Consider the following 14,053-nt stretch of genomic DNA (forward strand, 5'->3'; position numbering starts at 1 on the left):
TCAGTGTGTGACATCCCTCCTCTAGTCTCTTTATAACATCCTGTTTTCTTGGGGCTGGGGTTGTGGCTCAGCGGTAGCCTCGCATGTATGAGAGGGTTCCATCCTCAGCACCACATAAAAATAAATAAGTGAAATAAAGGTATTGTGTCCAACTACAGCTAAAAAATAAATATTAAGAAAAAGTCCTGTTTTCTTCCTAGCACTCTGATAATTTGTAAATATGCAGCTTCTGTGTGTTTAATTCCTGCCTGAGGATATGTTCCATGCGGACCCACCCTCTTGTTATTCCCACACATACTACGTTAGGAGAAAGCCACATCAGTAAATATTTGCTGGACAGATTGTTTAAATCTTTTAAAAATGACAGTTTTGAATAGCTATAGATTTAATGAATACCTGAGACAATTTATACAGAACTCCTAGGTACTTTGCACCTAGTTTCCCATTGTGAACATCTTACATTATAGTACGTTGCGTGTTACAGTTAATGACAAGTCTTTTTTATCTAGAGTCTATACTTCATTCAGATTTCCTTAGTTTTAAACTAATACTTTACCTTGTACATACTAAGCACCTGCTCTCCCACTGACCTACACCCCAGGCCTAATACCCTGCTTCTCCTCAGGATCTGCTTCAGGGCGCCACGTTGTATTAGTTTCTGTTTCCCAAGGCTCCTCTTGACCTTCTCAGACTGTGTGTGTGTGTGTGTGTGTGTGTGTGTGTGTGTGTGTGTGTGTGCACGTGCGCCTTTTACTACTGGTTTGAAATCCACCTTTAAAGTTTTTTATTTTAGGGCTGGGGTTGTGGCTCAGTGGTAGAGCGCTGGCCTCTCACATGCGAGGCCCTGGGTTTGAACCTCAGCACCACATAAAGAATAATAAAATAAAGGTATTTTGTGCAACTACAACTAAAAAATAAATATTTTAAAAAATAAACATTTGACAAAAAAATTTTAGACTTTAATCTTTAATCTTTTTACTTTTTTTGGTATCAGGGATTGAACCCAACGTGCTTAACCAGTGAGCTTCATCCTCAACCCTTTTTATTTTTTGAGACAGGACCTTGCTAAATTTGAATTTGTGATTTTCCTGCCTCAGCCTCCCAAGCCGAACCTTTTACTGTCTGTTAACTCTATTTGAGAAAAAAGCTCAAATTTAACATATTCAGTATGCCTATTTTTCCACAAATGGATCAAGTGTGTAATTTTTTATCTCAGGCCTGTTTGGCTACACTTACATGTTTTAATATAGAGATCTGTCATTGTCCATTTTGAAGGGGTTTTCATTCCATCTTTTATTTTTCCATTTTAAATAATCGAGTGCTTAGAATATTGTTGACTTTTAAATCAATTATATGTTATTACATTCTAGTTTAGTAATTTTGTGGAAAGAAAACGTGGCCACTTTGGGGAATTCAGTTTTTGTGGCTTACTATTGGGCCACATTTTTGTGAATGCTTCACGTGTGAGAGAAGAGCATGACTGGTGAGGGTTTGTATGCCGCATGCCTTGGCAAGCTTTGTTCTGTTGTTCATGTTCAGGTGACTGAGATTGGGTCATCTGTTCTCTGGGACAATCCCCCCATTCTGATCATAGGTCATGCAGTTTTTCCCCCATACTTATGAGATCTTTGCCTTATATATTTGTATTCTTTAATATTTTATTTTGGAAATTTTCAAATTGGCTGAAAAGTCTCAGCAGTTCTCATAAACACCCTTATGCCTTTCCCTTATTTCACCAACTTGCCAATAACATTGTCACATTCTCTCTCTCTCTCTCTCTCTCTCTCTCTCTCTCTCTCTCTCTCTCCATCTATAAACCAAATCTTCCAACAAAATATTAGCAAATCTGAGCCTATAGTATATATAAAAAGAATTGCATAGCATGACCAAGTGGGATTTTACCAGGCATGTGAGGAACATTTGAGAATAAATTAATGTAACCCAACATATAACAACAGATTAAAGACAAAAAATCACATGGTCACATCAATAGATGCAGAAAAAAGGATCTGGCAAAATTGCACATCTTATTCATAACAAGCTCCCCTCCCCCACCACCAAAGATGAGGAATAGAGGAGAACTTTCTCAATTTGATAGAACATGTCTGCAAAAATTCTACAGCCAACATCATACTTAATAGGGAGAAATGAGATGTTTTCCTGCTAAAATAAGAAACAAGGCAAGGATGTCCAGTCTTACCATTTCTTTTTTTTTTTTTTAAGAGAGAGAGAGAGAGAGAGAGAGAGAGTGTTTTTAATATTTATTTTTTAGTTTTCAGTGGACACAACATCTTTGTATGTGGTACTGAGGATCGAACTCGGGCCGCATGCATGCCAGGCGAGCATGCTACCGCTTGAGCCACATCCCCAGCCCCAAATCTTACCATTTCTACTCAGTACTCACACCAGAAATCCTAGCTAATGCAACAAGACAAGAAAGGGAAATAAAAGGTATACTGACTGGAGTGGAAGTAATAAAACACTTTTTTCTTGTAGATGATATGATCATCTGTAGAAAGTTCCAAAGAAACAACAAAGAAACTCCTGGGACTAGTAATTATTAGAATATAAGATTAATATAAAAAATCAGTTGCTCTCTTACATCCCAGCAATGAACAATTGAACTCTGAATTTAAAAATGCAACACCATTTACATTAGCACCAAGAACTCCCACATACACACCTATGTATAAATCTAACAAAACATGTACAAGATCCATATGAGAAATACTAGAAAACTGATGAAAGATATCAAAGAAGACCCAAATAATGGAGAGAGATTCCATGTACATGGCTAGGAAGACACAAGGTGAAGATGACGGTTCTTAACCAAGTTGATAGACTCAACCTAATGCCAGTCAATATTCCAAGTAAGGTATCTTCTTGATGTTGATAAACTGATTCTAGAGATTATACGGAGAGGCAAAAAGCCCATGATTATCAATACAATATCAAAGGAGAGAAACAAAGTCAGAGAACTGACAGTATGGTGTGGTATTAATGAGAAGAAAGACAGGCAGATCAGAACAGAATGAAAGGGGCCAGAAATAGACCCACATACATATAGCCAATTATTCTTTAACAACAGAGCAAACTAATTCAATTGGGAAAGTAGGCTTTTCAACAAATGATGCTGGAACCAGACATTGATATAAAAAAGAAGACACAGAAACTTAACATTATTTATAAAAATTAACTTAGAATGAATCAGATCTATTTATACAAATGTAAAATACACATCTATAAAAATACCAAATGATAACATCACAGAAAAATCATAAGTGATCTTGGGTTTGGTGAATGACACTTTTTTTTTTTTTTTTTTTTTTGGTGGTGCTGGGGATTGAACCCAGGGCTTTGTGCCTTGTCAAGACAAGCACTCTACTAACTGAGCTATATCCCCAACCCTGGTGGTGATATTTTAAGTATAGCATGAAAAGTACTTGTCCATGAAAAAAAAAATTGAACTTTACTAAAAATAAAAACTTCCTCTTTACAAAAGACACTGTCAAGAAAGAAAAGCCACAGACTTAAGAGAAAAAAATTGCGAAAGACATATCTGATAAATGACTATTTCCCAAAATATAAAGAGAACTTGAACAGAAAATGAACAACCCCGTTTAAAAACTAACCAGAAGATCTGAACAGACACTTCATGAAAGAAGATATATAGATGTCATGTAAGCATGTAAACAGATGCTCCAAAACATGTCATTAGAGAATTGTGAATTAAAATAACAATGAGACATCACTGTATACCTATTAAAATGACCAAAATCCAGAAAAATGACACCACCAAATGCTGTTGAGGATGTAAAGCAACAGGAACTCTCATTGCTAGCAGGAATGTAGAATATCATGGTCATATTGGAGGAGAGTTTAGCAGTTTCTTACAAAACTAAACATAGTCTTATCACACAATCTAGCATTCATGCTCCTTGATATTTCCCCCAATGAGCTGAAAATGGATGTCCACACAAAAAACATGCATGTAAGTGTTTATAACATCTTTATCCAAAATTGCCCAAATCTGGAAGCAACCAAGATATCCTCTAGTAGGTGAATGGATAAACTGTGGTACATTTGTTCATTGAAATATTATTCAGTGATAAGCAGAAATAAGCTCTCAAGCTTATTGGAGGCACTTAAAATGCATATTGCTAAGTGAAAGAAGCCGATCTAAAAAAGTTAACATATGATTCCAACTATATGGCCTTCTGAAAATGGAATGGTTACTAGAGACAGTAAATAGATCAGTGGTTGCCAGGAATTTGGGGGGAGGTAGGGAGGGATGATTGGGTAGAACACTGGAGTGTTTTAGGGCAGTAAACCATCTGCATGGTACTATGATGGTGGATACATAACATTATACGTTTTGTCAAAACACTTAAGAATGTACAACATGAAGAGCTGACACAAAATATGGATTTCAATTATTGTGTCAATATTGGCTCATCAGTGTAACACATACCACAGTGACATAGATGTTACTAGGGCATATCTGAGACAGGAGGAGGAAGAGGGGATACATGGGCACTCCTTTGTACTTTCTGATGAATATTTCTATAAACAAAACTGCCCCCCCCAAAAGGCTACTAATAAAAACAACATCATTTAGGTCTCAGGGTATAAAATTTAAAAATGTAAAGAAAACACTAGTTAGCCATATTTCTTTAAATATCTATTCAGAGTTTTAGTTTTTCAGAAACAAAATAATTTTTATTAGCTTTGGGGACATTAAAACTTTACATATAACCATTACTGACAGGTATGTTGCCCTTTAGATTTCAGCATGTGAAACCTGAACAGTTGAATCTTCTATACAAAAATATCATTATTTTATAATGCCTTTGGATAATGCCCACAATATTATACCAGTTACATTAACATTTGTTACAAAGCCATAAAATACATAAAAATGTCAGCAGCTGATAACATTATTTTTGAAAAGGAATATACAGTACTAATGTCCAGTCCATAAGGTGGCAGGTTTAAAAAGAATAGCCCCCTAAGTTCAAAATGTCTGTTTTAAAAACCAATTTGAGAATAAAACTAAGAAAAAAGCTGTACTAAGTGAAACCACTGCTATGGCAACTGAATGCATCTGCTCTGTCGAGCGAACTCGAAGGTCAAAGCCGAGTCAGGGGCCTGCAGTGGCAAAGGCTGCTTTGGGGACCGGCTGGCCCACTTCATCTTTGCCTGTGGTAGGAACATGGAAAAAAGTATTCTGCAAGTCACATGAACAAGCATCAAACCCAGTTTCAAAAACTTTCTTGATGCGATGACAAGAGAACCTTGACGTTTTCAATGTGAAGTCATTAAGCCACTGGATCAGACACGCCACGAACTCACAGCCCTTGGGCTTTTTCTCCACTAAGATCTAGTGGAGAAGACACCTTCTATGTTAAGTGGAAATTTATTTCCAAGGAAACATACTGCTCAAGATTGGGATTGCCATTGAGCTCATAGTGTCAAAGTAGAAAAAAAATTTTACAGTCCTGCCATTGCCAAAGTGGGAGAGCACAGCAGTAGCCAAGCAAGACCCAGAACTCACAGCTCACAGCAGTCCGCCTCACCACCAGGAAAAAAACAAAATAAAAAACCTCTCAGCTGAATCACTGCAAAGTGGTAAAATATCACATTGTGAGGCCAATATACAACAAAGGAAAATCAACACTTGAAACACTTATTTTCTGGAGGCATTTTTTAAAAAGAAGCTTCTTATTGTACTTACTATCTGTTAATTTGTAGATCAAATACTTGATACTTTGGCAAATAGTTTATTCAATACTTTGTAAAGTCCTACCCACATATCAGCACTGTGGGCAATGATGCTAAGAAAATGCATTTCGTTTCCAGGAAAGAAAATAGGAGATGATTTTTGCTCTTTGAAGTACCCACTATTGCGTATTTCTTCCAGATCTCAGTAGAAATAGACATCTCTAGACATTTCCCAAGGTCAGGGACTTGCACATACTCTGTGGAGCAATGCTATGGGTTCCCACCAGAGGTCCTACCGGTGGCCTCCGTACTTGGCCACCCAGTCTGTCCTCCCATGCACTGAAGGGACTGGCTGTGCACGATTCAAGATATTTAGATTTTTTGCTGTAGGATTGTAGGTAGGTCCTGAAAATGGCCCCCGGCCAGTTTTTGTGTTCCAAGCATATTCTGAAAGAAATCAGAATCAGAAATTAGAATGTTATTCATTTGATTATCAAATTAAAAACAAGTCAGTTCATCTTTTCATTTTATGGGAGAAATTCAAATTTACCTTTAAAAGATTAAGATTTGAGATTTTTTTTCTAATTTTAAAAGCAAAAATTGTAGTAGTACAGTGGCACTATTAGGATTTTCAGTAGCTTGAGAGCTAACATTTCTGATTTATCATTCTGCTGTTGCTCTATTTCCAATAGTTCACATTAAGACAGGCAACATTCAAGAAAGAAAAGAGATTCCTGGTTCAAAGTCAGTGAGCAGTACCCACAATGCAATATTCAGAAGCAGCATCATTACAGAAAATATATTTGGAATTGTGGGTTCTATAAAACCCTGGCTTCATGGAAGTACCCATATAGGTCCTATTATAGATTTTTTTTAAAAAATGAAAATATGATTTCTAGAATTAAGAAACTTCATTTTTCTTTTTTGGGGTTTCTCTCTGTTGCCCAAGCTGGCTTCCAACTTAAGATTCTCCTGCCTTAGCTTCCCAAGTAGATGGGATTATAGGTGTGCACCACCATGCCTAGAAAAAAAACTTCATCTTTTTTTAATTGGGAAAATTATGGGTCATAACACAACTCTTTTAAGTGATGACATGTTCTAGAATCCCAGACCTTTAATCACAAGTTTTGTTTTATTTATGAATTTGACTGCTTAAAATTTTGCAAAAAAATTCAAATCTGCTAAATACTTGTTATCTCAACAATTGATAAGGTAAAATTGCTTAAACATCTCAAATAAGTGACAAAACAATAAGTCATTTTTACAGAGAACATTCTTCTCTTACCCATTCCTTACTTCAAATTAGGAGCCAGTTTTCATAGGCATTTTACCTGCGGGATGCTCAGTCTTTCCATTTGGGATTGAACCTTTTCACACTGACTAGTAGCTGCCATTCTGGGAATACACTGAAATGAATCTAAGCATTTGACACCCCTCACATGAGCATTATCAGACCTACCGGCATGGTTTCCCTTGTTTTTCTTACACTTTACTGTAACACTGGGTAGCAGGAGCAAACCATGTGAGTACGTGGCTCTAACCTCAGCTTACAGTGAACAAAGCATGAGTGCAGAATGCCCTGGACCAAAAGCTGCCCTGACCACTGTGTAGATTGGCTGGGGCTGGAGGCCAACAGCTCTCCAAATGATTGGGCTGTCGAGTATTTCATCCCACTTTTAGGAAGTCTAATCTCTCAAAGTCATTCAGAAGCTGGCTAAAAAAAAACAGGGAAATATGTAAGGCACCGTGTTTTCCAAGAAAAGCCCTTTCATTGTAATCAGTGGAACATAAAAAACATCAATCAGTTAAATGATCAAACTCACCCAAGAGGGCCACAGGTCAAAATGGCACCGTGGGCAGAGCAGAGAGGGTGTGAGGTTGGGAGTAGAGGGAAAAGGAGAGATGATAAGCCTGCCCGATTCAGGGAAGGGGAAAGGGAACATGGTCTTAAGATAGTGGGAGAGGTTCCTGGGTTAGAAGTGAGGGGTTTGAAAAGTGCCAAAAAGAAAAGCCTTCTTCCAGGTCTTGACAGCCTCTGTCAAGTCCTAAATGCATTTAAGTCCAACTGTGTTCAGGCCAACATTTTTTAAAAACTTCTTAGAAAAGGAAAGCGTTTTGCCAAGAAACTTGAAGTACTGAGATTTAAGATTCCTTTTCTAGAAATCATAGTGTTTCAGGACTCAAGCACCCTTCAAGAAGAACCTAGTAGCTGACAACAGAGCCAAACATCACCGCAGGGCCAGAAATGCCTCCACGCCCAGCTCGACCGTGACCTGCATGTCACGGTCTCCCAGGAGCCGGGCAGTCAGCCCCATCATGTTTATTATAAAAATTGCATTTGTTCTGCCAAGGGCATTTAACTTTTAGTAGAAAATGCTAAAGGGGCTACAAAGAATTTTATCAACGCCATGATATAAATCAGATATAAAACTTCTGTACGGTGGAGACCAGGGTGAAGCCTGTGGTAACAGAGCTAGTGTACACAGAGTGCTTAGCCCAGGCCCTGGGCACCCGTTGGTGCCTGTGTCAGAAGTCACTCCTCGCCACTCCTGTTGCTACTTTCAAAGCAGGGGATGAGGAGGTATGAGGAAGTTTGTGGGGAGAGATTAGTTTGACTTTTCTTCTCAAAACTTGAGGGTGAGGAAGAAAAGCAGAGAGGGAGACTATGAGAGGAGAGAAAAAAGTCGAATAAATATGGTAATGACCTGGTTTTACTTTCTTGTGGGAAACTGCCACCCAATGGGCAGACTGGAAGACACGTCTCCTACAGAACAGTGTTTTCCTAAGTATTTGCCTGGACCACTTGAGAGTGATCAATATTTACTTCTTTTTGTTTTACCTCTCCTCCTATCACCGTCTGTAGGAAAATAGGATAAGCAGAGTAAATGAAGAGAGGAAGAATTATGAGAAAGTATTTACTTTAAAAATGAAAACAGGAATACACATGCTAATCTGAGAATTAATAAATACATAAAGGCCTTGAATATCTTATAGATTTTTTTAAGACCCACTCAATTTCTAAGAGCAGGTATCCAGATAACAGAATGCTTTGACATGATTTTCTGCTTTTATATTAAAAATTGCTGTTAAGTCATGGTGAGTGACTCATTGAAAGGTGGCCTTAAGTTATTTGAGGAATTCTAAAAATGACTGTTATATAGAAAGTGTTTACTTATATAGATAGATTTGTTTCAGCAGAGAGGTAAAGGAACAATTATTTTTACAGATAAAGCAACCGAGTACTCTTTAAGACTTTACAATATGGTAAGAAAAAGTTAAAATGATTCATTGCTTTTTTTGCATTTTGAGCTGTAATAGTGTGAACTTTAAAGACTGGAAATTTGAATCCATAGTTTCAGTATATGATCCTGATTAGTCCTGGTTAGGATAGGCTGAGAATACCCTGGGGGCCAAATTGTAAATGAAAGGACAACTTTTTTGTTGTTGTTGTTGTTCCAGGGATTGAACTCAGGGGCACTTGACCACTGAGCCAATCCCCAGCCCTATTTTGTATTTTCTTTAGAGCCAGGGTCTCATCAAGTTGCTTAGCGCCTCACTTTTGCTGAGGCTGGCTATGAACTTGTGATTCTCCTGCCTCTGTCTCCCAGGCCACTGAGATTATAGGTGACATCTAGTGTCTTTACCCAACTTCTGATTATCTGCTTATGCTTATTTTAGGTGCTTCACTAAGGATATCTATTTTAGATTAAAATAATTTAAAGAACATTCAGAGCCAGATCTGGGGAAGCTCAGGCACAGATTTCAAGAGTGAACCTCTGCACATGGCTGTCATATGCCATGCCACCAGGGAGCATGTGACTCAGTTAGCTGTGACATTGGAGAATGGAGGAACAAACCCTCGCTCACCTAACACTGCCACCCAACAAAGGCCAGGTGGGAAGGTTCTGCCACATGGACTCTGTCCTCTGAGGGAGCTGCAGAGATGCCCTGACCCCAAGGCAAGTGCACGCTACTGAGCAAGCCTTTGCTCTGCGCCAGGGGCGGGCGGCAGGAGACCGCTGATCCATGCCTCCTATCACATCCTGGTGTTGGCAAGGCGCGCTCTTCGCAAATGGATAAGCCCACTTGTTTCTTTTCTTTCTTTTTGTGTGTCTGCATGGTACTAAGGATTTAACCTGGAGCACCACCTCTGAACTACATCCCCAGCCTATTTTTTAATTTATATTGAGACAGGGTCTTTGCTAAGTTGCAGAGGCTGGCTTCCTATTTGCAGTGCCCTTCCCTCAGCCTCCCAAGTCGCTGGAATGATAGGTGACAAGCCCAGTTTCTGTGCTGGCTCCACCAGGGGTGTGACCTTGGGAAAGTAGCTTAGGTCAATTTCCTCATTCATAAAGAGAGCACCACACCCCCTGGTGGCTTTGGGGACTAAATGACAATTCCAGAGAGCCCTTTGTGCCTGGCAGACAGTAACCACTTAATTAGAGGCAGCTCTTCTTTTAATTATTAGACTTTCAAACCATATTGTTAGAAGAAAAACAGAACATTTTGACAGAACCAGCTAGAACTCCGTAATAAGGTGACACTGGTTGAACAGTCTCACTCAGAACAAGTGACTGTCTGAACTTTTAAAAGCTCTGCTCTGCTCAGAAAGCTCAACCACCTCTGAGTTGCTCTTACCTGAGGCTGTGGCACCGAGAGGTGCTAAGTGGATCCTCTGGCCAGCCGACCCCACTTCTTTTTTGAGAAAGGAAGGATTGTAAGTACTGTAACTTCCAAGATTTCCTAGTGGCGTATCCAAAGTTTCAGAGTCAGAAGGTGAATATTTTAGGGTGCCAGAGAATAACTTTGACTACTACCCCCATTACTTCTAAATGTTATTTTCTGAGCACCTGCTATGTTCTAGGCACTGTGCTGCACTTGCCAGAGACTTATTCACTCCCTAGAACAACCCTCTCAGATGTACAGTATACACACAGCGGGTTGTGCAGTGCTAAGAGACTTGCCTGGGTTCCCACAATTAGTAAGGGAATGAGCTAGAAGTCCAAGTCAAGGCCAAGGTGTGTTCAGTTCACCCCAAACACACCAGGCTTTATGATGCTAGTTCTTAACATGGGGCTGCATCTCCTGCCAGGAAGCCCTGTCCCTGATGTGTTCTCCCCATTTTTTCATTTTGTAAGACTCTTAGAAGTGGACTTATGCTCCTAAGGTTGTTGTAGGGACTGAATAAGATGCATGCAAAGCATTTAGCACAGAATCTGGTATTCAGTGTCCGTCCTCAACATCGTGGTGACCATCACCACTGTGGACCTTTCTTTTCACCTCTGGTACACATTTTGAATCACGCTGTCTTTTACTTTTGGAAGAGAAGTTTGAAGCCATGATGGTATTCAGTAGTAGCATCAGAACACATCAACTGTTCTCATTCTCACCATTGAACACTTCCTAAGTCCTTACTGTGTGACATTACTGTTATATCGTAATGCCTAAGTTAACAGGCTTTCCTCCATTTTATAGATGGGGAAATTAGCTTAAATCACTTGTCCAAAACCAGAAAAGCTTGTGAGAGACAAAAGAGGGACACATCAGACACTAAAAGCAACGCAGGAGCAGTTACGAAATGCAGAAAGAAGCTGCTGAGGAAAAAAGTGAACAGAAAGTTAAGTCTTCTTAAATTATTTTGGCTTATTATTTGAAGTCCTGTGAGCCATAGAGTTTTGAGTTGGAGTTAGTGGTTGGCATTGTTGAAAACAGTGACATCAGCTCCCTATGAAATCCACCATCTCCATTAACTTGACTGAAATGGTTGCTAATGCCCAAGATAGGAATGTCAGAATCAAAAAAATATTAAAGGAATACTGGTCACAAGATTAGAAAATATTCTTTTAATTCTTTTCTTTTTTTATTTAATATTTATTTTTTAGTTTTTGGTGGACACAATATCTTTGTTTGTATGTGGTGCTGAGGATCGAATCCGGGCTGCACGCATGCCAGGCGAGCGCGCTACCGATTGAGCCACATCCCCAGCCCTTTTTAATTCTTTTCAATAGAATTATTTACTTGATTTCTATAAATTGCCATAGTTAATTTAAGAAGACAAGCATAGAGCTTTTTCAGAGTGAGTCAGTCTTAAAATCCCAACTAGTAAAGGAAGATAATACAGACGAGAGGAAATGCTTCTCTTTCTCCCCGGCCTGAACCACCTGCTGAAAGCTGGTCACCTTGGCCTGTCCTGATGGGATCGGGTGGAGGATGAGAGGGAAACTAGGCGACAGAGTCAAAGAACAAGCCCAGAAATTACCTTGTGGCTCCTCTAACTTTTCAGGAAAACTTTCACTGCATGATAGTTTTTCAATTGGTTTAATTATGCTTTCTTCTAAAGAGAAGGCAGGTGGAAAGAAAGAGCGAATGGTAAGGAGAATGTTACAGGAAAAGCAGGGAAAATCAATCAGGTGATTAATGAAAAGATCCAGAATGAGCCCTTGAAATGGGAAGACACTCCTCTGTGTCGTCACGGCTTTCATCTGATGCCAGGTGTGTATTTCCCTGAGACTCAAGCTGTCATTCTAACCGATTTGTGTAAATGGTTGGTTCTGTGAATGTCATTTTATATACCCGAGAAAAAATAAGTTAATTACAGGCCCCCAGTGTAAGACACCTCAGCTTTATCAGATGGGTGAGTCTTTTCAGAGTCTAAAAACACTGTGGAAAGTCTAGGTGTGTCAATGTCCAATCAGAACACCTCACTGGACTGCTCCCTCATGAAAACTGCAGTCATCAAACTTGTTTGGTCCAATGCCACCCACGTTTTTAAGGGTTCCATACCTCTTCACACACTTGTTGATATGTAAAACTTTTCATCCTAAGTTTAGGAAGAGGATGTTCTTTTTCTTCCTTTTAAAAAATGTTTTTACTTTTGAGACAGGGTCTCACTAAGTTGCCCCAGCTGGCCTTGAATTCTCAATCCTCCTGCCTCAACCTCCTGAGAGTCAGGATTACAGGCAGGCACCACCAGGTCCGGCATGCAAGAAGATGTCACCGCCGGCATATTGTAATTGTCAATATCCACATAAAATCAGTGTATTTCTCCTTTAAATATAACCAATGAAATCTAAAGACCATAGTGATTTCATGCCCATATTATTGATGTAAAAATACATGAGCAAGTTCTTTTTTCACATTTTATATTTTCATTCATACTTCAGCTTCCAGTTTTTATCCAAATATAATTTAGTTTTAAAAGTCTTTAAATTGATCACTCAAAAATCCATATAAACCTGAAACAAAGTCTGAATTAGGTTAGTTATAATTGCAATGATTCACTGTACATAATTACTAAAAAAGATGAGTATTATAAATTTTGATAACTAAATATGAAAAGTTTTCTTAGAAACATCTCTTAATAAGAAAGATGAGACTTTTTCCAAATAGCTTATGTTTCAGCAAATGAATATTTGTTGTCGGGACCTCATGGGCTCCAATACCAGTGCTACTACTTCTCTGTCTCTGTCTCTCTCTTTGTCTCTGTCATTTATGGAGACAGAATCACTGAGAAACCTTTTAACTCAAAAGGGAATGAAGGGTGTTTTGTGACAACCTTGCCGATATATTCTTTGTACTCTCTTCAGATTTATGGACCAAGAATCATAGCTCAGATAAAAGGATTGGACTACCTGTCAACTAACAACCCAATTAGGTTCCCCTTTAATTTTTAGAAAGCTCAAAACTAGAAACCCCCTGCCATTAGGAAGGATTTGCTTCACAGGTATCTGGGATACTTACTTTCTCAACTCTGACCTCAACATATCAAAGTGTCCCTTTGACTGGCACCCCAGATGTTTTACATTGGGGGAAATAGAAAAGTCAGAATCTTTTCTCTTGTAAAGCAGAATTCAGAAACACCCCGCCAATAAGGCAGATCCGTTTAGGAAGGAACCCAGATGGAAGATGAGGTTCTGGCAAATGATTCCCCTTAGCACTCTTTGTGCTCAATAGTTCATAAGCTTTGTGTATCCCTTGCACGGCCACACCCATCTCCGTTGGAAGAAGGTAGGTGCAGTGTATTTAAAAGCAAACATCTGTAGAAGGCAGACTACGTACATTTACATTTTAAATCTATTTTTGCATTACCTGCATTACTCCTTTTGAAAGCAAATTCAGTGCCAATGGGTCCCAGAGACTTAGGAAATAGCTGATTATTCCAAGCATATGGGTTTATATTCTTTCCGCTAGCTACGAAGGATACATTCTTGGGATTTACACCTTAGAAGAACAAAACAGTCATTTCAAAGATTAGCATGTGATCATAAACTTGAAGGAAAAATACACATGTTCAAACGAAGACTAAATATACTATGTACAGAACAGAGAAATT

General features: G+C 38.8%; 1 protein-coding gene across 6 annotated transcripts in view; it reads right to left on the minus strand.

The window, feature by feature from the left end:
* Positions 1-6,013: 6,013 nt before the first annotated feature.
* Positions 6,014-14,053, minus strand: part of Mak (male germ cell associated kinase) — a 53,639-nt gene continuing 45,599 nt past the window's right edge. For 2 of the 6 annotated variants that reach the window (XM_076857902.1, XM_076857901.1), the window contains 4 exons: positions 13,810-13,941; positions 11,981-12,055; positions 10,360-10,464; positions 6,014-6,168 (listed from right to left, as the gene is read on the minus strand). In XM_076857902.1, coding sequence (XP_076714017.1) covers positions 6,014-6,168; positions 10,360-10,464; positions 11,981-12,055; positions 13,810-13,941 — 467 coding nt within the window. Of the gene's footprint in view, positions 6,169-10,359; positions 10,465-11,882; positions 11,886-11,980; positions 12,056-13,809; positions 13,942-14,053 lie in introns of all 6 variants that reach the window. The other 4 variants (XM_076857906.1, XM_076857905.1, XM_076857903.1 and 1 more) reach the window with 3 other exon arrangements.

The sequence above is a fragment of the Callospermophilus lateralis genome, chromosome 6 (genome assembly GCF_048772815.1).
Source record: "Callospermophilus lateralis isolate mCalLat2 chromosome 6, mCalLat2.hap1, whole genome shotgun sequence".
Classification (NCBI taxonomy): Eukaryota; Metazoa; Chordata; class Mammalia; order Rodentia; family Sciuridae; genus Callospermophilus; species Callospermophilus lateralis.